We start from the raw sequence: 26,263 nt of genomic DNA on the forward strand, positions 1-26,263 counted from the left end.
AGCAGCGCCCGCCCCGCCCGGCCTCCCCCGGCGGCGGGGCCCGGCGCCGCAGGTACGCGGCCGTTTGGGGACCCAACTGACACGCGAATCCCAGCTCTTCTGCGTTCTAAACCCCGCAGACCGTCCCTGGGGCCAGGGCCGCGACGCGGGGCCGCACCGGGGCGCACTCTCCGCCCGGCCGCTGGATCTCGGCGCTGTTTAGAGATGTCGGTGTCCTTGCAAACGCCAACGTCTCATTTGTGTCCTATTATCCACTGTAATTCTTCGCTTCTTTAAAAAATTTTTAACTTACTTTTAGAGAGAGGGGAAGTGAAGAACATCGATCGTTGCCTCTCACATACGCCCCAACCTGCGACTCAACGGGCGACCCAACCGGCCACCTATCGACTTACAAGACGATGCCCAACCCACTGAGCCACACAGGTCAGGGATTCACGTCTTTGAAGTATTTTTTATACCTTTTTACTAACAGAAGGTTATATTTTTCCAGAAAAGGGGGCTATAACTCACTCTTCTCCATAAAAATAATGAAATGGGTGTTTCTGACAATGTTACATTAAAACGGCAGTAATATATATCTTCGGTTTTCTAAAATGATTAAAAAGAAACAAGAAAACACATTAACAACTATATTTAATGTGACGCAATATACTGTATCATAAAAATTTCTTTCACTTCCTTATACCCATTGCATTATTTTTAGAACTTAGCATGAACCAAGCACTAAAGATTCAGCTAAAGATTCAACCTCCGGTTTGTGGATTCAGCTTCTCCAGATTTTCAGGGCAGTGAGACTTGGAGATGGTGGAACTTAGGGCTACTTGATGTCCTTTTGAGCAATGGTTCTAAGCATGCCTGTTTATCTCATACAAGTGTCCTTCAGTAAATGGAGGCCTTACACTGGTGAGTAGCTGATTATTCTGTTCTCTGAAAGTTTCTTTCCTGAACTGTCGTCTGAGCTGCTTCACCTCCTAGCCAAAGGCAACAAGAGGCAGGCAGCTGCTTGTAAAACACACAGCCCCAACCGTAAGGACCATGACGTTTTTCCACTCTAGCACAGTACCTAAACACCTACTGAGAGAATAAAGAAACAGAGGCTTTGAAATCATCAGTAAACACTCTATTACCATGGATTTTAACAAATGAGAATGAATCCTGTCCCCTCTGAAAGCAAGGCCACTTATTTTCGGAGCACTTCGTTCACTTTCCCCCTATCTTGTTAAATTCTCATAATAAAAGCAGTTAGTATCCCTACTGTTAAAAATGAAAAATGACGTGCAGAGGTTAAGCTACCCAAAGTGGAGCTACTGGTCAGTGAGAGAGCCAGAACCAAACCTTGGTCTGTTGGCGGTAAAGCCGGAGCCCTTCCACGGCATCCTGCTCACTCTTCCCGAGGTTATACAAGGAGACTGTTGAATGAGAAATTTCTCCCTCCCCTACTGAAACCCGGGAGGAGTCTGTAAGAAACCTTATGTCGCTGACCTAAGACCAAGTGATCCATTCCACACACAATTATCAAAGATATTCTGAATCTTTTAAGTACTAAGAAGCTGATTGAAGTTCACAACTAATTATGTAGGCTTTTTAATTAATTACCTACAACATCTCTCAATTTCAGGCAATCTAATCTACTTCAGACCCTAAACCTGTGTTGAACTTGCAGACCTGCAGAATTTTATATCCTAATTAGCTAAAAAGATCCTCTCATTTCAGATGAGGAAACTAGCAAGGGTAATTTGGTTAGCAAAGTTTATTTAGTTATCAGTTTCTATATTTGGCCTTAGCCCACATTTGGATGGAGTATCATTTTTGCCAATGAGATTAATTATATTTCATCCGCACGCAATAGTATGAATAACATTTATCTGCCTCAAATGCACATTCATAACCCACCAGGGACCATGTCTGATTTACTGTCTTACAGTAGCTAGATTTACTTGTACTGATGTCTAAGAAAAGCCGTGTCTCTTTGATTTCCACAGAACTTTCAGTTTGGGGTCAGCAGACTGGTTCATAACACTGGCTGAGTGTCAGCTCAGCACTGGCTTCCACTTCACCAAAATTAGTGCCAAAGTGTGGGGGTTAAAGTTTACTGCCCTGTTAGTCAGACAAAACAAAACAAGGAATCTCAAAGGAGATGAACTATGATTTTATAAACATAAACTCCATGGTACTAAAATATTTGTTAATTCTCCAATTTCAACTGTTTTTTTCATGTAACATTTTAAAATCACGCATACCGACTGTAGTGTTTAAGGTTCAGGCACAGTACCTAACAGATGTGTAATGAAACAGCAACCAGGGACTTGTGGCACTTGGGGAATTCATAGAGAAGTAAGACCAACGAGGAGACGGCTGGTAGTGAAACCTGTTATGAAGATATTAGAGATGAATGTAACCCGGAGCAATTTTAGCCCAGATCTCAGTATTGTGAAGTGATAATAACCATGCGTCATGACTCCTGCACACCAAGTGCAAAAGGGAAATGGCGGCGGCCCTAACACTCAAGCACAGGAAACATCTTCCAACTGGTGGGGCTGCGGGATCCCCTACCCAGGATTCTTCTCCAGATGTTTCTAAAATGGAGACATTTTAGTTTGGGGGGTTTGGGTGGGGGATAAGCAGAGTTTGGAGACGGGAGACGGTAGAGATAACCAGAGGACCTGATGGTGCTTGGGACAAGCAATGGCCCTTCCTTCACGCTTGGATTTTGGAACATGTTTTGTTGAGGGAAGAGGAGAGGAGAACCGCAGCCCTTCCATTAAGGAGGGCCCATTCATCTTGACCCAGGCAGTGGCCATGGCTCCGAAAGACCGGCCACATTTTTACCAAGTGAGCAGACGGCCAGAAGAGAGATTTCCAGAAAGTCAGGAAGAAATACAGCTATCTAGCAGATGAGCGAAATAATGTCCAAAGATACATTATCTTATATCAGCTAAACTTTATGAATGCTAACACAGCCAGTCCTCTTATTTTTCCTTGTTGGTAGGTAAAAGATACCTGGAATACCAGAAATTTCCTTAACATTTTAAGGGGCAAGTGCCCACATTTCTCTCTGGTCCGTGTAACACTTGGCACATACATCTGTTCTTAGATAAATACTATTGTGCTTTAAACAGATAATGAATTCCGAGGGACGGTCTGCTGCCTCCGCAGACAGCCACGGCACCTTTGAGAGGCGTTTAAAAGCTGGGCGTGAGGTTGGAAACCGCTTCCTACAATTTAGTCCTGTCATTTTCCCACCCTCCTACGAAAGAATAGAGGCATAACACACTTTTACCTAAAATTTATAAAAATATAAATATTGTACCATTTCAGAATTTTAGATCTATAAAAGGGCCCTAATGATAATCTGGTCAAACTCCCACAGGTTTCTCATGAGGCAGTTTATTAAAAACTCACAGATTCAACTTCTCACGTCAGGTCCTCATCCACATTAGCAAGGACAGAAGTCTGCCCCCTTGCTTCTCTGTGCGTGTCAGGGATTTGGGCTCAGCTCTGCAAGGACTGGTTTATTTTGGCTAGAAACAGACTCTGCATACCTACTACCTATACTAATCTTTTAAAGTTATATAACACAAAAGCATTATGTTCATCTTTGATTTAAAATGTCATACCAACAAACTTGATATATTGCAACCATTTTATTAATATGAGGCAATGGGATAAATCCTTTAACAGGAGTCTAAAAAAAAAACCAAACCAAACACACACACACACACACACACAAAAAAAAACACCAGGAGTTCTGATCCACTACCATGAATATGTATTGATACTTTGGTGCAGTGTCATCCTTGTTTCAAATTATGTGTGAATTACTTTCACTTCCACACGTATGGAACACTTACATTTCCCTGTTTGAAAGAACGGCACGTAGCCAGTCAGTTCTTCTTTCTGGTTTAACTGCATGTAAATGCACTCACGTGCGACGGATTTTTTTCACCGCTCAAGGACTTCCTAATCTACGAACAGCTTTTCAGTACACTATGTTTGCTTCATCATTGTTTTGTTTTAAATTGAAGTGGTACAAAGACCTTTTTACAAGGTCTCCTCCGGAAAAATGTTTGAAAACATGTATAGTCCTAAAATGACTGTAATCGAGACCATCCTACAAGGACGTGAGCGTAGATTCACTCTCCTGGAGAGTTTCCAATCTTAGGAAGAATGCTGTGACCGGGGCGGAAGAGGCAAATGGCGTTCTCGCAGAAGACTCTCTTAGAGAGACATTTGAACGTATTTCAATCCTGGAATGACTGTAATGAAGACGATGTGATAGTGAAATCGTTTTGTTGAAGTCTGTGTCTAGAAAGACACTCAGAATAATATAAGTAAATGCTGTTAGAATTTTTTATGATTTGTGAAAGTATCAGAGGCCCTGAAAGCAGAAAAATGTAGCCCTATAACACAGAACCAGGAAAACACGTTTGAAGAATAAGCGTTTAACACGTAAAAATTTTCAATGGTATCTAATAAATTTTCATGTCAACTCTTTTAACATATAAAATTTTTAAATGGCAACTAATAAATCTTCATGTCAAATCTTTTAACAAAATCCACAAATAGATTATAAAAAATTGAAGAATCATAAATGTCTTATGTATAAAGTTTTAAGATAAAGTTTAAATTTCTTCATTATTCTGTTTAATCAAATACTTGAGGAATTTTAGCTCCCAAAGAAGAGCAGCTGATACATCTCAAAAATAATTCAGTTATGAAAATAACATCATGAGTAAGGTTTGGCGGAGCAGCGGCCCAGCGGTCTCTAGTCGTCCACAAAGGTCAGCCGCCCGGGCCCTTCGTTCTTCATCCACCTCCTGTATCTCTTCCATCTAGGGTCATTGGCCAGTTTCTTCTTTAGTTCTTCTTCCTGTTCTTGTTTGTAGGCCTGTATGTATAAACGACACTAACTGACTTTATAATCCAAAGGGAAACATTTGTTATCAGCTTTATAGCAGCATATTTATATTTTTCAAATGTAAATTTAGGTAAAAGGGACCAGTGAAAGCACTGGTCTGTTGTCTCAAGACCACGCACTAAAAACAGTAAGCAATTAAGCACCTTAGCATTCAGTATTAAATGCAAAAGAACGACCTGTACAAGGACTAGTGATTTTTGTCACCAATTTCTGTAACCTGGGAATACATGCTTTCCCTCTCTGGAATCATATGTAAGCTGAGTTTAAAGGGTTTAAATGCTTCCTCTCAACAATTAATGTCCAGTGTTAAAGAATCACTTTATTTCTTTTAAATAGTACTCGATAAATTTAACTGGTGGTTTTCAGTATTTGTGGATCCTAACCAAGGAACAAAATGACCTGATAATATACATTTGTCTCCGAACTGAATTTACATCCACTTTTATCTTCAAAGATAATTAGTGGTTTTTCAAAATATTTTATTAAAGTTACCAAAGAAGGTTAAGTAAACCTCATGGGTTAAGAACAAAACATACGCATTTCTGGAAATTTTCGCAGACGTCAGCTGAGGCCAAATCGACAAGCTTTCATGACAGTTTCACGGTCACATCAAATTTTAGACAGAAATTATTTTACTTCCAAATTTTAGTAAGTTGTGACTCTGATAACCTTATAGAATAACACAATTCAGCCCAGAATACTACTCTATGAAAGACGGAGTTTTTTGGATTAGGCTGCTCAGCCTACTTTTTTTTTTCATTTATTTTTAGAGAGGGGGGAAAGGAGAGAGAAAGAAATGGAGAGAAACATCAGTGTGTGGTTGCCTCTCACGTGCCCTGCAGTGGGGACCTGGCCCGCAACCCAGGCATGTGCCTGGACTGGGAATCAAACCAGTGACCCTTTGGTTCACGGGCCGGCACTCAAACCACTGAGCCACGCCAGCCAGGGCTGCTTAACCTACTTTAAAAAGAAAACTTCAAATCGTTTAGGAGCAAGAGAGTATGTTACCTTCCATTTTTATCTTATTCATAAGCAAGCTGAATAGATTTACTTCCCAAAACATTCTGGCAATTCATAGTGAGTTAAGTTACTTAAATATAATTCAAACTGAAAATTGACTTTTAGTAAAATCTATTTAGGATACTACATATAAAAAGGAATGTCTATGAAACTGAAAAAAACCAAATGTAGCTAAGATTTCTTTGGAAGGTTTCACTGTTCTTTATTCTTATATTTAATATATTAACCAATTAATTTTTACCCAAAACCTAAAACAGTGTTATGGTGAGATTACTAGTTCCTTTAGGACTTTAGCTAGGCAGCCGATCACCTCAAAGGAACTGCTGTAGCTGACAACTGTAAAATATTGCATTTATTAAAATGCCCAAAGTTTAGAGACATTATAGTAAGTCAATTTAATTTAAAAATAAAAGCAATCTTTCATACATATGTTAGTTACTATGCAGAAGATTCTGTGCTCATTTTATTTTGAAATGAAGTTATTCAACAAAATTTCCATCTCTTATTCCCTCTGTTTTGTTTTTTAATCTCTGGCTAAATTTACATGACTGGAAGAACTGTGGGAAAGACCAAATTTTAGTGAGTGCAATTAACAGAAAGCTGTTGGACCCCCTTGCAAACGTACACTGTCCCCCCACTGCACTTCAACACGACAAGTTACACTCTTAACATTTTCAGCATCAGTCAATTACAGTGTTTAAAACTCGACTTTTAAAAAGACAAATTGCGGGTTAAAAACCCACTATCCCACTACCAAATGTAGCCATACTTTCAAGAAAAGTAAGATCTTTATTCATTATCTAGCTCTTGGATTTCAGCTATCTGAGCGGACTCTGCGATCCCTTAGCACACACCTCACTTCACCTTGGTAAGGGGGATGACCCCCAAACCACAGCAGGCTACTTACTCACCTCATAGTTCTCCTTTATCCAGAGCTCCCGCTTAAGAAAAGCTTCTTTCTGATGATCTTCCAGACTATCAAACTGAGACTTGGACATCTTCATAGATTTACGTATAAGATACAGTCTTTCTTCTTCCCCGTACTCTTTGCCTTTGATGTTAAAATTATAGATCCACCGGCAATACCAGACTATATACGCGCACAGGTGGAAAGGCGCTAAGAGAATCTGAAAGAGGAGAAGATCCCGTATCTGGGGTTTCTGATAGCCTCCCTTTATGTCTATTTTACTTTTTATAATGTTCTTTATAATGTTCTCCTCCTCATCGCGAATTTCCTCTTTGGATTTTTTGTTTCTGCCCTTCTCTTTGGCTTTTCTGAGCAGCCCCTGCTGCTTAGCAATCTCCGTGGCTTGGATACGGTACTTGGGCACTGTGGCCAGGTAGCTGATTGCCTTGTCGTAGCTATTCCACCAGCTGAAAAACTAGAATGTTTAACAAAGAAAAATGGGTCATTTTTATTACCAAAATTTATCTTGGTGAGCACCACCCCCTCCCGACCCACGTGGGTTAAAAACAGGGACCTCAGCCATCTTCTCAGTAAGCAAAGGACACAACGGATGAATGACTCCGTGTACAAGGCTGCATAAGTCAGGTAAGCCCTGAGCTGAGCCAAAAAGTTACTAAGTCACACAGAAGATGCCCAAGGTCGGGGGACTGACTGATGGAATCACACACCAGTGATTTCTGTCTTTACTATTTGGCTCTTCCCTAGATCCCTGTCAGGACATCTCTGGCGCCCTGGCTGGTGCGGCTCGGTAGGAGGGTCACCCCGTAGACCGAAGGGTCACAGTCCGATTCCCAGTCAGAGCGCGTACCTAGGTTGTGGGTTCCAACCCAGTCGGGGTGCATACGGGAGCAATCAGTCAATGTTCTCCCTCCCTTCCCCTCTCTCTAAAATCAATAAGCATGTCCTCAGGTGAGGATTAAAAGCCAAAAAGAAGAAATCACAGGACACAGACTCAGGCAACTATATCCATCCCTCTCTCTTCCCTAAACCGTCTGCATGTACCACAGTTAATGCTCATCGTCTTCTGCACGGAAAGATTCAAGTATGTTTAAACTCCTTACTGATTTGGACAGGAAAACATCTAACTTGTTTCAGAAACATATTCAACCACACGGAGTTCTATTAATTGTCAGAAAGAGTCCTATTCTTCACATTTCCACACATTTCATTTGCTGTTTTATTGAATGAATATAGCAGTTACACAAATACTATCCTGAAATATTATAGCACCAGTCTATTATGAATAGAAAAACTATATATATATAAGTAGGGGATTATATTATCTAAAACAGAAAAGTAAAATTATCCCTCTTCTCCCCCTTTGAAAAAACAAAACTTCTACAAAATATGATACAGTTAAAATATACAATCTATACAAGTTTTTAATAGAAATTCTTTTTGTTGTATAAATTGAATCCCGTTCCTAGAAATTAAACTCAAGAAGCAATTTTCAAACTAGCAAACTGCTTTATTCTAGTCCCTTGATATGTTCTGTTCTTCTAAAGGGGGGCATGATGGGTATGGTTAGTTTAAGAATAACAGTAGGAACAACTAATTTCAGGCTGAAGTTAAATTTGGGGGATATTTTTAAAACAACATAAAGAGTTGAGCTATTAACTCCGTTTCAGTAGTCCAACCCGAGCAGAAGCGCCCTGAGCAGGCCCGTGGAAAGGCGTGGGGCGCCTTTGGCGGCTACATCGATGTCAAGCATCGATTCGGTGGGCAGGTGCCAGGACTTGTTAGGTCGTGTCACATGCTCCGATTTTTCTCAAGTTTAATGGAAAATTACGGAAAAGTTCTACAGAAGTAAAAGCCATGATCAGGGGGACACTGAACTGGCTGTCCCGTGGAAACTGTGCCAGAGGCGGCCATGAGAGAAAGACCCTCTGGGGGGCTCTCTCAGCTGTTATAAATGACGGCCACCAATTTCTTGGATTTCCCACGGATAAGATTCCAATATTATCATTGGTTGAAAAAAATGGATATTTTTCCAATGTAAAAATTTATCAACCGGATGAAAAATTTTCGAAAAGGTAGTTCTAGTTCAGTCCTAATGACTGCCCCAGGCACCACACACTCGAGCCCGTGCCTGTAGACACACCCCCCCACTGATACGCACCTGAAACACTGAGACGGCACACACACTGACCAAAATCACAACTCTGACGTCCACTTTAGGGGCCAAGCGCCTGCTGTAGTAGTGGTAGTAGTGGCGGTAGTACTCTTCCGGGTGGTCCAGCATGTAGTCGTAGTCTCTCCGTGTCTCTTCATCCTGGAGAGGAGCAAGACACCCGGTTGTGCGGACAGTCCCTCAGAAGGCCTGAGTTTATAACCTGTTAAGTCAGATCTAGAATTTCCTAATTAGGTAAGGTTAATCTGAGTAAAACCACTGGAACTATCAAAATAAAGAAATGTCCCATCCCTCTTCAGAGGCACACATTAATTTGTTTCCAGAAAGTTAGTGTTGGCTATAAAGCATAATAAAAAAATATGTCCCTCTATTCTTGAGTATTGTTGGGCCTCCCAGAAAAGTAAAAAACGCTTTCACAACAAGTAATGATGCCTTTTTAGCTAGTGCTGTGCTAACAAGGGTGCCTTCCTGCTCTTACAACTCAGGAGCACGTGGGCACCTCTGCAGCGACAGCGGACAGGAAGGAATGTTGGCATCTATTGTACATATTCACAATGACTGTCCAGCCTCAGGTATACAGTTTTCTGCTGAAAGCAGCAATTAAGACAACAAAGGGTGGATGGAGCCAGCCCGGGCCCACAGACTCCCCAAGAGGCATCCTCCCCGTGGTGGGCGTCTGGCTTTGGGACTTCGGGTGAAGTGTTCAGGCTCTCCGAGCCTCACCTTTTTTCTTTTTTCTAAAACAGAGATAATAATACCTGCTCTGCTAAGTTTACAGAGTTGTTTTGAGTATCAAATGACATACATTAAACAAGAACATGTTACAAATACATAGTACATTACTATCAAAATACCTCGTCACAGCCCGGTTCATAAATATGGTAACATATAAATCTCTTCGTCACAGACATGCTGAAAAAATCATAACACTCGGAAATGCCGCTCTGTTTACAAATGTTCACAAATAAAACATTTCTTAAAAACGTCTCTGATTGTATTCGATCTCTAACAGGGATAAATGCCAATCTTTTTTGGAGCTTTATCAGCTGAAGAGCTACGACACTAGGTTATGAATTGCTTTGATCACACAGGAAACCTATTTTGTCTTTGTGCCTCCAAAATGTTAAAGACTATAAAAGCACAGCAAATTCTTTACTCTCTGTGAGAACACAGAAACCACTATGAAAACAAAAACCATTTTTCACCTGGAGAATTTCTTTTTGTTAGGATGAATTTTTTAATGTCCACAAAATTGCAGATTCTTAGGCAAAGGCATTTCTGCAGGCAAAATCTACACCTAGTGCTCTGCTGCCATGCACAGAGGCTCTGGGGCTGTTCCTCCTCCATCCTCCAAAAGGCAGTGCCATAGCCTTCAAGTGAGAAGTTTGCTAATGACAAAAGTCTTTCCTGTACCCATTAAAATTTAACATTAACAGAAAACATTTATTGAAATATTTTGTTAAGAATTGCGAATTTGAGTGAGCACATTTTCAGCGATAGATCTCTTTCATTGAACACTAAAAATACTTTTAACTTGTGACTAGAATTCGAAACTAGATATAAACTAGTATCCAGTACAGTTAGATGTGAATATATACAAACCCCACAATTTGGGAGCTATCTGTTATGTAAGACGGGCTGAACTTAACTGATATTATTTTCAGATTCACTCCTTGTATGTTCATTTCTGTCAAAAAAGATTTTCTTGTGGCAACTGCCACACTCCCTGATGTCAATCAATCATTCCGTCTATAAGCCATTATTACACTGGAGCGCTTCTAACCTAAAGAGGGTGAAACGTTGGTGGTCATAAAGATAGCTCTGAAGACTAAAGCCCACATCTCTTAGTAAATCGCATTTTTCGTACTTCAAGACATCCTTTGAGAATTTGCCCATTCTCCCTCCATTTTTTTTGCTATTGGGGCTAATTTTATAGAAATGCTCTGCTTTTGGCCTGAAATCCTTGACTTTTAACTCAGCCTCCCAAAGTTGGCAGATGCCTTTTAAAATGTATTTCTCCAAATCTGATTCTTCTCCTCGCTGCAACTAGATTGCAGGGAGCTGTGGGACTCACCGCGCACTGGGACCCGCCTCCCGCGGCCCCGCAGCACCGCTTTCTCCGTGCAGGGCCTGCCTGTGCTTCCCGGGAAGTCTACAGCAGGGTCTCGGAGAGTGACTGAAATCTGCCCAGTCAGTGCCGTGCATCCCTTGGCTACGCTTTCTTCTTTGTTCTTGTATCTGAGCGAAGGTCAGATCCACAGAAGGCAGATACCCCTCCTCCACCATTTCACCCGCTCTTCCCCGAGGGCTGCCCTCTTCTCACTGGTCCCTAGATTTGTGATGTCATCAAGTCCTACGCTCCTCTAACAGGATGGTCAACTCAGCTCCAGCAACCAGTGACTCCAAAACCTATTCCTTGTGTCTGGCCTCTCCACTGCAGCCAGAGCCTAGAGTGTGATCAGAGCCCACTCACGGGCCCTCGCACTGCCTGACACGCTACCTCACATTCCCGCAAATGGCTCCAGGGCTGAGTGGACTGCCCTTAGCACGGTTTTCTTTTCCCTGGAGCCACCAGAAACGTATGACTCTGTTCTGGTGGTGATTAGACACAAGGTTAGCCACCTCCTTGTTATAGCATTTAATCACCCAGAATCTTTATTCAGTTCACAGCTTTCCCTCCAGGATGAAGACAGTGGTTTCAGGCTGAGGCATGTGCATAACAGACTTTAGAAGGTGTTCAAGGTTGGCACTAATTGGAGAGTCAGGAGCTCTCGAAGTCTAAGTCAAAATCCTACTCGTTAGTAACCCACAAATTTCAGAACCAGCCTAGTAAGAACACAAGGAAACCAGGAATATTAGCAAAAAAAGAAAAGACAGAGACTGGGGTCTGCTTAGAGAGCTACGGGTAGACGTGTTATTAACACCACATATTGATTGGTTTTCCAATGTGCATCTTGGAACTAAGGTAGTCTGGCATTTTTTAAATTTATTGTTTAACCTCCATGGCTAATCAGGTAAGTTAAAATTTCCTTGGCAACCAACGAGGCCTCCATAACTGGCCTATCCTACCGAGCAACATCTCGTCCCTCTCCCCTCTTCTGTCCACCACAAAAGTCACACAGGAATTTCTAGAACTTATAGTGTATCCTTCCAATACAGCATGCTCTTTCATACCTGCCTTTGACCGAAGAATTCTTTCTCACTCAAATGCCATCCCTTTCTTCCAGCCTCGGGAGCTCCCAGTCACCCTTTAGGACACGCATGTTACTGCTTCAGACAGGTACACCACCTGTTTGTTATAGCACTTATCACATTGTAATCACCAGGTTTTTTTATTTTTCTTGAATGAGAACTTCTAGAAGATAGGTAGGGTGACTCATTAATCTCTGCATATCCAAAACCTAGCACAATGCCTGGCACTCAGTATATGTCATTTTAAAAATGCGTGAAACTTAGTAAAAGGCTCCGCCTTCCTAGAGACATCTCTGCAGCCAGCTGCTCAGGCCTCTGTCTCCCCAGGAAGGCTGGGGGGCGATGACGTCCCTGAAACTTCAGTTTAGCAGGCCCAGCTGCCTGCTGTCACAGTTTATGGAAGTACGCTGCCACTGTGGCTTAAATAGCTGAAACCTGGAAACAGTTTAATGTCTTACCTTTCAATAAGCAGTACTTTTTTCTTTCAGCAATTTTGTGGATCTTAAAGTCCCAGGGTCAGGAAGATGCCAACTTCTTTTCAAAACCAAAACCTTTATACTTGTTTCTTCCTCCTCTCTGTCCTGAGCCTTGACAAGCTGCGCAATAAGCTCCTTGTTTCTACTCTCTACCGGAAAAAATGGTGCTTCTGCTGGTGTGCACTCCACTCCCAATCCTCTGGGGCAAATGCAGGAGGACTGGAACACAGCCACCACATCTAGATCAGAGGTGAACAAGAGGAAACCCACAAAGAAAGTACTGAGTCCTTCCTTCTCTGAGGAAAACGACCATCCCCCCGCCCCAGAGGCAAAGATATATTGTGTTCTTGCCCTTGAAAGAAATAATGAATTGTTTACTCTTAATAAACATAAATTGCAATAATCTGATATTGCAGCCAGTTTCACATTAAAAAGTTTCTATTACACAGGTAGTAAGAACCATTTTAGGATGGTAAAGGCCAGGAATTGATAATATATGAAAACAGTGATATTTTGTTTGGTCTTAAAAATATGTATTAATTCTTTTTTTTTTTTTTAAGAAATACACACATATAAGTGATCTTTAAAAAAAATCTGTTCCCCTAAACTTCTTTCCAGGCCACTGCGTCCTACTACAGAGAACAAATGAGCCACTGTCAGTTCCGCACCTTTTCTGTTCCCTGCCCACCGGCCACTGTGTGCAACTGACTACCCTCTCAGACCCTTCTCGGTCTGCACGTGGTCTTGGCAACTCCCGTGACCTGTCCTGTCTCGTCTATACCAGTGACACTCAGACCTCTTCTTCCTGTGTCCACCTATTTTCAAACACCTCCTGAACGTGTCCTAAAGTGTAACAGAAACGTCTCACATTCAACATGCTCCAAATCAAAATCTGTTCCTGTGTTTCAGTTAATAGGATAATATCATCAGCTTGGTTACCTGAGCTTTTAAAAATCTTATTTTTGAATTGGCAAGTAAGTATGCATGGCATTACGCCTTGAGCTGAACTCGAAAGAGGATAAAGAGACAAATAAGATAAGGTCCTAGCCTCAGGAACTCGCCCAGCTAGAAGAATCTAGCAAGCCAGAAAAATGCTGTTTGATGTGCAGAGGAATCCAGGACTGACTCAGCCTGAGACCACTGGTAACGGGATTCACAGAAGAGATGAAACAAGTGCTAGATTTTGAAAAGCAAGTGAGGCGTGGAAAAACTTGCTCCAGGCATGGGAAGAACAGCAGGTGTTAGGGTAAAGGAGAATCAATGAATATAATGGATTCAGGGAAGCTTGAGCACTGAATCCAGAGACAGGAGCAGTAAAACTGGCCAGGAAGACGAGTTTGGATGAGAACTGGAGGATCTTATATGCCACGCTGGAGTGTTAGGCTGTTAATGTCTGGGCTGGTCAAAAATATACTATTACAGAGTTGAGAGCAACAGAATTGAGTAAAAGTAGGTATTTGGAAAAGTAATTATGGCAGTATTGTATAGAACAGAATGAGGGAGAAACAGATTTTAGAGACTAAGAGGTAGAATGAATAGGCCTGAGTGATTAAAGTACAAAAATCAATCACACTGACCATGGCAGTGGAGTTTTAATTACAGTTACTGTGTGGACCACGTAGCTGTAAGATAAAGAACTGAGGATGAAGACAGCAAATTTGGAGAAGATGCAAGGGAAGACTGGAAAATTCTGAAATGGGGAGAAAAAATAATTACGGGACATCTTTTCAATCTCTGGAGCCTGCGAGGATTATCTATTCCTGTAGGAGGGACATGCCTTTGTCTTTGAAAAGCCTATTTTGCCTTTGTAGAGGCAGAAGTAACTTGTGGAAAACTGGAAGCAATGCAAATGATTCTTGGTCGCAGAAAGACCAATTGTGTCAAGTAATGCAGCTGATTACTGCCTTGTCATACTGGCCTGTTCTACAGGCAGGTCAGTGTTCCTTTCTGACTATAAATGGGTGGCTTTTTTCTTCTCTTTTGAACCAGTTTTAATATCATAGTGGTCCCCCCATTAATTAATGAGTTAAATAAAATCTCTGATACTTGTTCGTTTTATATTTGTTTGAGAGTCATGATTATATCTGATGCGGACTCCGACGAGCGGGGTCCGCAGTGTTGTGGATGCGGCGAGCCCATTCACACGGACTGCAGAAGTCCGGTGGAGAAAAGGGACAGGGCCACTCTCACCCCGACCCTTGCCTGGACAGGCTGTTACTGCTTTTCTGGGAGCATTACCTCAAGGAAGGTCTTCATTCATCATGGCCAGGCAGTAATGATCCAACAATAGGTAATATTCAAAGAACTCTGAGGGCTTATTCTGAGTCAGGGTCAGTTAGCTAAAGGTCTATAAAACTTTGGGAAACACACTCACTTCATGATTGGACCCTTATCAGAAAATTGAGGACATTCTTAGCAAAGCAGGTTTCACAAGATTTTATGCATTCTTTCTTAGGCCTGATCGCCTGGGGAACCCCCTGTTCCTGCCCAGGGCTGCACCCACCTCCAGCATTGTTTCAGGCTTAAGTCAGGCAGGGGAAGTAAGGCAGCCAAGATTATTAGGAGACTTCTTGCAGACAGAATGAGGACTAGGCTATGTCAAAGCTGAAGGGTGAGGGTCCATCACCCCCTTCTTCTATAGCCCTCCAAGTCCTTCCCTGTGGGCCTTTTTCATGACCATGTCTGTCTTAGGTTGTTCCTCCCTCAAGGAATGTTACCCGTCATTGGCTAACTGGTCACCCTCCTGGGGCCAAGCAGGGTGAAGTAAAAGGGGGAAGAGGCAGTACCCCTGCCAGGGAGATAAGCTTTGTTTCTTTAGTGGCTTATGGTCCCAAGGTCTCTCACTCAGCCTTAGCCATGGGGGGGGGTTACAGGTTCTGAAACCAGGCAGGGCGGTTCCCAACATCTGCTTTTAAAATAATGCTTTAACAAAGATTAACAAGACTGGTTTCGGACATGTTTAATTTTGAATGCCTGTGCTACCAATTAAAGGCTACTGAAAATATGAACTTAGGGAACACACAGATTTTAGAGTTGTCAAGGATTTAGTTGAGTTTCATTGGGAAAAGCTTAGAAATTAAAAAAAAAGAAGAGTACCAAAAGAACAGAACTCTAAGGAAAAGCAATGTTTAAGGTATAGGCAGAGGAAAAGAAGACTCTGAAGCCTGAAAAGAAATGACTAGAAAAATAGGAGAAACGGGAGAGAATTACAGCAAGGAAGTCAAGGGAGAACATCTTAAAGAACTACATGGTCAACATTATCAAATGCCACAAAAAGTTCCAGGAAGAAGAATGAAGAGCCCTCAGATCTGAAGCTTAAGAGTGTCAAGTTCACCTAAGAACAGTCCCGGGACGGGACGTGTGCTGATGTCCACACCAGTCTCCGACAGCGTGAATGAAAGGGAGATGAGGACAGATAATCAACAGCAGAAAAAGAGGGATGTTGGGACCATAGCTTTAACAGAAAAAGAAAAATTAATTGAAGGAAATGCGAAACAACCAAGAGATTCTTAAGTTACCAAAGAGGAGTGATGAGATTCCAGAAGATGATGGTGGAAGTAAAATCGGTTCAGTCACCAATACCTTTCTGCCTTCCCCAACCATCCTCAACGTTGTTCTAGAATTTGCCCTCTGAATGAAACATCAGATTTGTGTTACTTCTCCACTTTGACACCTCTGGTAACTATTCAATACAGAAAGTTCATATTCTTGAACTCAGCTTAAAGGGTGGTTCATCATGGGTTCCCAAACTAAGTTTCGGCCTCCTGAAACATTCTCCCCACGAAGCACCAGACAGGCTTCTTACCTAGAAGTAATAGATCCCCTAATGTCTATGAAAAAGTGCAATAAGGGTCTTTGTGCTGTGAATATCTCAGAACATTCCATTTGCCCATGATAAACTTGCACGAGCTAAGTTAAAGTGTCAAGTGCTTAGCTTCTGGCTGGAATTGTATGAACTCTGACTGGTGGTCGATAACATCACATGTCAGGCAGTCACGGCACTAGAATTAAATATATCTGGTGTACAATCAACCTTGGCCATAAATAGGGTATAAGAGCTGAAAATTAGGGATCAGTAAAAAATAAACAACACTTAAGGGATCACAGCAGAAATGGCAAAAGTGGCACATAGGCCTCACACGCCTCTGGGCCCACGAGAGAAATCACTATCAAACCTGTCGTCTTTCCCACCAAATCCAGACAGGGCCTCAGAGTGTTTACTGGTGTGTCAGGGAGTCATGACCAGCCAGAGTTGGCAGGTGAAATAAAAATTATCTGCTCTCAAGTTTATTTAATTTGGCTTTTTATCAGCATCACAACTGTTATAGAAATTTACATCAATCTGGATTGATGCTGGGAAAGAAAACAGTAGTACTAACAAGTGCTATTAAATTTTCCCCCCTAAAAACAAAGAGCCCCTGGGAACCAAATAATAAAAGTGATCCTTAGGCCCTGGCTAGTGTGGTTCAGTGGCTGAGTGCCGGCTTGTGAACCAAAGGGTGGCTGGTTCGATTCCCTGTCAGGGCATGTGCCTGAGTTGCAGGTTGGGTCCCCTGAAGGGGGCCCGCAAGAGGCAACCACATTGATGTTTCTCTCCCTCTCTTTTTCCCTCCCTTACCCTCTCTCTAAAAATAAGTAAAATCTTTTTTAAAAAAGTGACCCTTGCTAGAGAAAACCTCACCAAACTACACCTCATTCCTGGAAGAGCCCTGCACACTTGTGACCCCACGTTTTGCTTGATGGATCAGGTTCTCCCCCACCACGTATGTCCCTTCGCCACCCACCTCGGTGACTGTTAGAGGTCCAGATCAAAGAGTACATTCTACTCCAGTCCCCAAAGAAGAAATAACTATGTTCTCTCCTGCTCTCGCTGCTGCAGTATCATCTACACACATTTTTATTATGCAACTTAAATAAATAACCAAACAATAACTATCCGTCTCCTTGTTATGTTAAAAGCTTAACAGCAGGACCAGCCTTTTCACTGCTACGGTCTCTCCCCCGCAGCACCTATGTTGGTGCCGGTTACAGAAAGGGGTAATTGAACATACTAAAGAAAAACAATAAACAGTGACATAAAAGGGCAGGGAGTTCCCAATCCCCCTTTTTGCTAAATTCTTCCTAAGTGCTAGACTGATAAAAAGAAACCGAAGTGTTCTCCTGACTTCCCTGCCAAGACAAGGCTAGACTAGCAGAAGGCTCCGTCTACCTCTCTCTAACTTACCAGACAGCCTTCACGCCAGGCCTTTCCTCTGTTCTTCTCTTGTGGCCTTGCAAAATGCGGTCAAATTCTGCTATTTTCCCATTTTCTACAAAGCATGGTGTTTCTAAGTGCACCCTTTCCACCTATTCCCCCCTCGGCTATGTTTATGCCATCTTTCTTATTTTATCTATTTTATTCAATTCTTATCTATATTCGAAAATTAATGTTCTGACTTTAAAACGTTCAGAACACAATTTCTCCTTAAAAGTAGAAGTGCATTTTTTTTCTTTCATCCAGGAATTTTTCACTAATACCCAACCAATCAATTTTATCTGTACCACTCTTTAAAACTACCATTACTTTGGGGTAAAATGCCAAAGTAAGCTTCACACACCAATGTCAGCAACTGCAGAGATCCACTTTCGATTTCCAGTCTCCCTGAGTCCACCTCCAGGCAGGAGTTTTTACCTAACAGACACTCATCCTCTGACGTGCCAGACACTGTGTAGGCGCCATGGATACACATACGAAAAAACTGGGGAGCGAGGCTCAGTGGCGAGGGGACGGGGCTACTCAGTACTCACAGTGCAGTGTGATAAGTGCTATATCCACATAAACAGACCCAATGTTGACACAGCGAGTGACAGTCCGTTTACTCAACTTCCAGAGTCCAGGATTCCCTAAATCCCAGTAGTCAAAACCACTAGCTAGCATTTCACTGTCTTCACTCACGTTATGAAGCAAATACAAAACAGCGTGTGAAATCCAAAATGGTGTGAAGCCCTGCTGAGATCTGGAACTCTTTAAGTTATTTTTTAGAATCAAATTGACGGGGGTGACAATGGTTAATAAGATTATATAGGTTTCAAGTCAGACAGAGAAAGTTAAGAATCATATGATTCCACTCATCTGTGGGATACCAAACTGGAATTTCAAGTTGAGAATATGAACTAGGAACAACTGGGTGCGAGCACCCGACCAATGCCTTTGCCTTCCAGTTCTACCCACCCTTCTTTTTTTGGGGGGCGGGGTGGGCATTTCCTCAACCTCTCTCTGCACAGACAGAATCTTTGTTGCTAAAACAACAATGACTGAGAGTGCACTTTCCCTTTTCACCAAAGGCTGGAAACGCCGTCCCCGCTGCTGGAGCTGAAACCCCGAAGATGCAACACCGGAGAGGTCTCGCGGCCACCAGCCAGGAGCGAGCAGAGCAGAGCTGTTCAGCCAGAGGAGTGGCTGGTCCGCGGCCACCCCACAGCCGTGCTGTGTCACAGTTAAGCCCTCTGCACTGCTTTCCTCCTTCACTGCAGCCCAAATTGGGGGTTTCTCACATTTTAATGTTCCTTTTCCCATTTTTCCTTTTCTTCTCTTTAGTTTTTTTCTTTATTTGTTCTTTTTCCCATTTTTTCTTCAGAATTTTTTTTTAGTTAGTAAAATTGGCATTTATTAGTATTGTTAGTTAGCATTGTTAGTATAGTTAATATAGTTAATGTTAGTATAGTTACTATAGGTAGCATTGTTTACTGGTATTGTTTATTAGCATAATTAGTATAGTTAGTATTGGTATAGTTACCACAGTTAGCACTGTCTATTAACACGGTTAGCACTGTTGGTACGTTACCACAGAATAGTTAGTACCGTTTGTTAGCACAGTTAGTAAGCATAGTCAGCATCATAGTACTGTCGGTATGGCTGGCAAGTCACCATGTCTAATGACCTTGCAGCCATCCCTGCCAACGAAAAGCCTCATATTGGCCTTCATGAGCTCCCGAAAACTACTGGCCAGGGAACCTTCGTCAATGCGAGGTTGGCCTGGCACATTCCGATGGGGACAGAGGTGGCTGTCAAAGTCATTAATTGGCAGGGCTCCCCTATACTTTTTCAAGAAGTCCACTATATGATGGGCTTGAATCATCACTAACAGTTATTTGAGGAGACTGCCACCAGGAAACATTATTCCTCTCCATGAGGCATGTGAGTGGAGGAGACTGGCTTGGTTATCTGGAGGGCCGCATGATGGAGGAAGAGGCCCGTGTGATGGAGGAGGAGGCCCCAGTCATGTTCTGGCAGCTGGCGTCAGTGGTACAGTACTGCCACCACAGTGACATCATCCACAGGGGTCTGAAGCCAGAGAACATCCTCAGAGATGCTGAGCTGACTGGCAGACTTCAGCCTGAGTAGTGAATTCATTGGCCAGGAGCTGAGCACGTTCTCTGTGGAATCCTCTCTTATGTTGCCCTGGAGCCCTTCCGGTGCCAAACTTATGATAGCCCTGGGGTTGATGTATGGAGCCTGGGGGTAGTTCTGTACAGGGACCCTGCTGTTGGTGGGGGAGGACTTTTGAGAACTGAAGCATCAGATGTGGAGTGGATACTTCCATGTACCTATACGGTATGTCTACGGAATGTCAAAAAGATTTTTAAAAGTTAATGACCCTTGGAACCCAGCAAAAGAACAACCCTGGAATATGTTATGAAGGACCCACAGCTCGACACAGGCCAGGAGGAGGAGTTCAGGCCTTACAGGGAGCCTCCAGGAAAACATGGACCCTCAGGTGACAGAGGTAATAAAGAACCTGGGGTTTGAATGAGACAAGATCCAGGAATAAGTAACAAAGAAAGTACAACAAAGTGATGGGCACATGCTTAATCCTAAGTCCCTGGAAACCACGGTGAAAGGCCACACCATCAGAGTAAGACCCTGCCCCAATCTTGACCCCAAGTCCTTAAGTCCTTCCCCAGCCTGAGAGGTTCTGCCCTGATGGCAGAAGACCAAAGAGCCTGCCATTCCCCTGGCCAGCTTGGAGTCGAGGACCGCCACTGCCCCAACCAGCTTGGAGTCGAGGACATCCATCCCCAACCCAGCCCTCCAGCGTGGCTTGGTGGGCTTCCCCTCCACCTACAGCAGCAGCAGCAGCAGCTCAGCAGCGGTGGCGCTCCGGAGGGAACCAACAACAAAAACTCCTTTCATGCTGGGCAGCCTGATGGTGGGACCCCAGACTCTCCCTCTGGCCACAGGCATGGCCAGCAGGGGGTGGCAGCTAGGAGGTTCTTCTGTTTCCCGTTAAGACGCACATGCTGTAGGCTGTCCACTAACAGAAGCACAAGTCAAACCAACCTAATTTTTAAAATTGTGGACAACCAAGGCAGGACCACAGTCAAGACTGTGGGTCAAGCCATACCCCCTGCATTTTATGCCAACCTTGAAGGTGCCGCACACCAGGGTGGCCAGCCACGTGGCGCAGGGGGTTGGCCAGAGGCTGGGTGCGGGCAGCTGCAGGGGACAGCCGTGCCGGAAATGCGCACCTCTCAGGGGGAGGACTTGATCCAGCGGACAATGGAGACGTGCAAACTGCTCAGCTCCGAGGGTGGCCTGTAGCCCCCGGGGGGCCAAGAGGATGGGCCCCCCTCACTACAGGTCCACCCCTGAGCCCCCACTTGAATGAAACTTCAGAGACTGAACTGTTTTTGTGGGGGGCCCTTCTCCCCTGCCCTGCTCTTCTTTTCTCCCATGTTTGGGGGGGTTCTTATTAAAGTATTTGGTTCTTCCAAATCTTATAATAAATTTGAAGCTCCAGGGGAAAAAATGGTGTGATATCTCCTTGTCTTAAAAAATGTACTGAAATCACATAAGTGTACTTATTTTTTAACCACCATCTAAAAAAAATAATAATCTCAAAGAGGCATTTATTTGGCCAAGACAACCTTAGAATCATAAACCCACTAAATCTTACATAAATATATCCCCACGTGGTGATGTATTCACTATCAACATTCAGAGATCTTTGATTATTAGACGTTTTGATGTGACACCACCGCTAGGTTATGGTGAGTAAACAACCTCTTACATATTAAAAATACGAAGAGACTCGAATAGTCGAAACATTATGCAGTACACCTGAAACTAATACAGAATAAAACTGAGTATAAACCATAACTGACAAGTAGTAATAATAAAATCAAACAGACAAATAAGAAGAGAAATGAGGAAGGTTATGAGAAAACTATGGGGGAGAAGAAAGGTTCCTGGCTCCAGTGGAGTTGCAGCTGAAGTATTTCAGACTTCAAGAGAGAAATAACTTCTGTTAGGTACACTGTCCCCGAGGTGAAATTTACCAGTGCACTCCACAAAGCAAGCATAAAATCTACTTCTTCCTCCAGAGTATAACAAAAATAGCGAACAAATGAAAGGCGGCCCCAGGTCTGCAGCTGCTGCCTTCAGGAGAGGATATGTGGAATTCCAGATATGTGGGGCTTCTGCAACTTGGTCTTGTTCCCGAGCCACTGGAACTCATTGCCTTCTCCCACTCTCCTGTCTGACCTGCTCTTCACAAAGGCCCGGTGGACCGCCTAGCCCTCACTGGCTCTCTTCCCAGCCTGCCCACAGAATCCAGGCAGAACAGTCATACCCCCATTGCCTCAGGGGGGTAATCTGGAAGGCTGAGGCCATCCAAACTCAATGACCCCTGTTCACTGGGCCTTTGCATTACCCAGAGATGATATTCTCTGGCAACATTCTCACAATTTTCTTTATGACAAATAAAAATCAGACCACCCTGTTTGTTTTCAATAACGTCTTCAACACACAGCAGGTCAGAGTCCTTTTCCTCATTCCAGGAGGGGGCATCTGCACCGAAGTTTTTTGTCTGTCTGTCTGTTTTTGGTTGGGATTTTTTTGTTTTGTTTTTAAGTTTTCCTGAGCTGTCCCTACTGGAAATGGAATCCATGTCTATTAAAATGGGTCTTCTCATAGGGCTCAGCTGAGTCTGATATTCAAGGGTCCAACTAGCCCAACACACCCTTTTCTCTCACAGACAATTTCCATTCTCTTGCAGTAATACAGGGAGGCTGGGGAACTAGAGGACACGCCGGCGCTCCCTCCTCCCTCAGCACAACCCCAATTCCAGTTTCCTGTTCTGAGGTACCACAAACCTCCTGTGGGAATGCAGAGTAAAAGCGTTACTTTCTCCAGACCTACCAGTGTTTAACTGCCCCAAAAGTCCTTGTGCTTGACTGGACAAATCATGTTAACACACTTTTTATTAGGTGACAATTCAGTGCTAAACTTTAGAGGTAGAAACCTTTAGAAGCAACTATTTTAGATCTGCTAGATCAGCCTCTAAATTTGTTTCTTCAAGAAAATGGCAAGTACATTTAGAGTTTTGAGGTTCCTTCCAGCAAGAATTTCTCTACTGTCCCTATTTCTTGGTACTTCTCTTACTAACACGCTCACCGTTCTCTCGCCAAGCCTACCCATCTCCAACCACAGCAGAAGGCACAGATGCTAGTGTTTCTGCTGCCTTCTTCTCTGGAAGCTCTCCATCTGTCCAGTGCTTTCTCACACGCCACCGGGGCTTTGGAGGACTAGCACAGCCTCTCCGGTGGCTGGTTTGGCCCACTACATTTCTTCACTGCAGAAGAACACAGATTGGGGCTTCAAATGCTGGTTGCTCTAGATGGAAAAGTTCTTTCCCATGATTGTCAAGTCTTTCTTCAATTATTCTTTATCCTAAATAACAGGCAAACTCAGCCCTCTGGCCTCAGCACTGTCCCAGCCCCCATCCATTCCTCAGTTAATTGCCAACAAAAATTACAACCCCACCCATGCTAGTGAAAATTTAGTGAACTAGGCATGCTCATTTTATGGCCCCATCCTATCCAGACCGCTGTAGGAAGCATGAATGAAGAGCCTTTAACTCCTTGATTCAGTATTTTCAGCTCTGGTAAGCTAATCTGGAAAAAGAATCCACGGTTATATTATAGTACACCCACCCAAAGCAGTCATTAAAAGCAGACTATATAGCAACATGAAAAACTGGCAAGAAAGAAAGAAAAGAAAGACCATACGACTACAATTGCTGTTACATTAACACGATGGGGCCTTTGAAGAGGAAACACAGAAACACTTCCATCAAATACGATTTATACTTTGTGATTTCTTACAAGGTTTGATTTCCGCAGTAGCAGAAGAAAGCAGGATCAGGCTAAATCTCCCCATCCCCACAGGGCTCAGTAAAACCTGTGTCAAATGACTGCAAAATATTTCCTACTAGAAAATCTCCGTCTTGAACCCCAAGTCATTAAGCACCTATTTATTTACAGGCCCTGTGCAGGGGGGGTTCTCACACTTACTTAATCCTCATAAAAACCCTGTAAGGAGATATCATGGCCTTAATTTTACACATGAAGAAACAGCACATTAAGTCACCACCCAAGGTCATACACGGCGTCCGGTCCAAGAGTTAAACATGGTCTTCTCACTGGGTGTTCATTGCTCTTCTCAGGTTCCTCTAGATCCTTAAATCCAAGCTAAATGTCACAATTAATAGCGTCCCCACAAACCAATCTCTCAGGCCAGCTGGCGCTATCACACTATCAGTCCTGTGTTTCTATCACAGATCGAGTGTGAGCTGCACATTATTAAAATACTTTCACTAAATCCAAGATGCCCAACCTATGTTATGCCTTGCATTGCAAGGACTGTCACCAAGGGGTGGGAGCTGGCTGTCCCCCTAAGGCCAGAGGGGTTTTCTATCTTTGTCAATGGGGCGTGTGGGCTCTTCCACATGCCCACTGGGAAAGCGCGAGCCTCCGACTGCACGTGGTGGTGTCCACACGCTTCCCGAAGAGACCTCGCAGCCCACCGGTGACCCAAGGCCTCACCTTGAGAGTCTCGTAGGCGGTCGCCACCAGCAGAAAGGCCTCCTCTGCGCTCTGCGGCGTTTGCCCCGCACCCTCCTCGCTGGGATCGGGCCGGTAGCGGTCGGGGTGGTAGCGCCGGGCCAGCTGGCGGTAGGCCCGCGCGATCTCCGCCTTGCCCGCCGTGCGGCTCACGCCCAGCACCTCGTAGCAGTCCCGCGCGCCGCAGTAGAGCCCCTCCACCAGGGCCCACGCCGGCCGCGCCAGCAGCAGCACCAGCAGCAGCCGCGGCAGCAGCACCACCCGGAGCGGGTCCGCACTCCCGGCTTTCCCGCACGGAACCAGCCGCACTGCCATTCCGGCTCCACCGTGGATAGGCCACCCCAGCGCCTGGCCGCACACCACGGCGCTCCCGGCGCTTCCGCGGTGCCCAGCTCCCAGTCACAGGGACGCCTCTGCGCAGGCGCGCAGGCAGCAACGGAGTTCACCGCGTTGCTAGGGCGCAGGACGCCTGAGCCACCTCGCAGCTTCCGCTGTGTCACCAAACGCCTTTCTAATTCCCGGGAGCGGAGGATTTGTCTTTGTCGGACTTAAAGGCACAGGTAACCAGTGCGTGCAGAGCGCTGTTCCGTCCACATTGCCCTACACACTCGATCTTCTCGACAGTGCGATTTCACCTGCAGTGGGTGGTCTGGCTCCCCGCCCTCCGGTTCTCAGCGCCGGGAAGCGTGCACAGGATTTAACGCCGGGTCTCCAGCCCTGGAAACCTTCCTCTCACTAACTCCGTTCTGCCTTTCCAAAAGGAAGATGGATTTAGAGATTCTAGGCGCTGACTGTTAGGGACCCTTAAAGTTTATTCATGGCCGTCTAGGTCTGGCTTTCTCTGCGTCTACACTATTGACATTTTGGACCCGGTAATTCTTAGCCTTGTAGGGACTGTCCTATGCAGTGTAAAATGTTTAGCAGCATCCCTGTCCTCTACATCCCCCTCCAACCAGGTATGACAATCAAAAAACTCTCCGGATACTGCCAAGTGTGTTCTGAGGGTAGAAAAAAAAAATACAGGTCGCTAAGTTAAATTTGAATTTCAGGTAAAAAACAAATACTTTTTAGTACAATTATGTCCCAAATATTACATGGGACTATACAGCAACATGAAGATCTTTGCCTCAAAAAATTGTTTCTATCATTTTTCATGAATATTTTTGAGTCCCCACTATGAGCTAGGCACTGTTCAGGCATTGGGGACATAAAGATAAGCGGGGTAGACAAGGTTCTTGACCTCAGGGAGCATATATTCTAGTGAAGGATGACAGATAATAAGCAAACTTTAAGATATAATAAATTCTTTAAAAAAATTACAACTGGCTACACTTTAATAAATAAAGTCATTGTAAAGGTTTACATTTACAGACTGAAAAGTGAATACATACCATTTCAAATTCAATTTTGGAAGTACTAATAAGTACTGACCACAACAATATACCCTAGCTACCTTTTTAACTGTCCATCATCAGCACCGATAAAGATTCAACAAAATTACCTTTATTCCCACATTTCAAAACAATTCTGCAAATTCTTTGTCAAGTTTAAATGTAGTCACAGAACTTAAATATTAAATTCCTTTAAGAAAATGAAACAAGGTGAAGATATATATACACACAAATATATGATTATACAGCATATTATACACACACACACGAGAGAGAGGTAGAATT

At 43.6% G+C, this 26,263-nt stretch overlaps 1 protein-coding gene and 1 long non-coding RNA gene across 3 annotated transcripts; one reads left to right on the forward strand and one right to left on the reverse strand.

Moving 5' to 3' along the window:
• Nucleotides 1–4: 4 nt before the first annotated feature.
• On the forward strand, nt 5–21,750 carry LOC128780606 (uncharacterized). 2 transcript variants are annotated; one of them, XR_008426536.1, is made up of 3 exons: nt 5–52; nt 299–423; nt 19,029–21,750. It is a non-coding gene; the product is annotated as an uncharacterized lncRNA (long non-coding RNA). The 2 variants fall into 2 exon arrangements; XR_008426537.1 differs by lacking the exon at nt 5–52 and adding an exon at nt 78–206.
• DNAJC25 (DnaJ heat shock protein family (Hsp40) member C25) lies at nt 4,453–24,985 on the reverse strand. Its single transcript, XM_024562335.4, has 4 exons — nt 24,570–24,985; nt 9,025–9,177; nt 6,850–7,320; nt 4,453–4,888 (listed from the first exon to the last, which is right to left on the reverse strand). Exons 1-4 carry the CDS (start codon nt 24,900–24,902, stop codon nt 4,766–4,768), a joined length of 1,080 nt encoding a protein of 359 aa, XP_024418103.3. The 5' UTR covers nt 24,903–24,985; the 3' UTR covers nt 4,453–4,765.
• Nucleotides 24,986–26,263: the final 1,278 nt, after the last annotated feature.

The sequence above is a fragment of the Desmodus rotundus genome, chromosome 1 (genome assembly GCF_022682495.2).
Source record: "Desmodus rotundus isolate HL8 chromosome 1, HLdesRot8A.1, whole genome shotgun sequence".
Taxonomy (NCBI): Eukaryota; Metazoa; Chordata; class Mammalia; order Chiroptera; family Phyllostomidae; genus Desmodus; species Desmodus rotundus.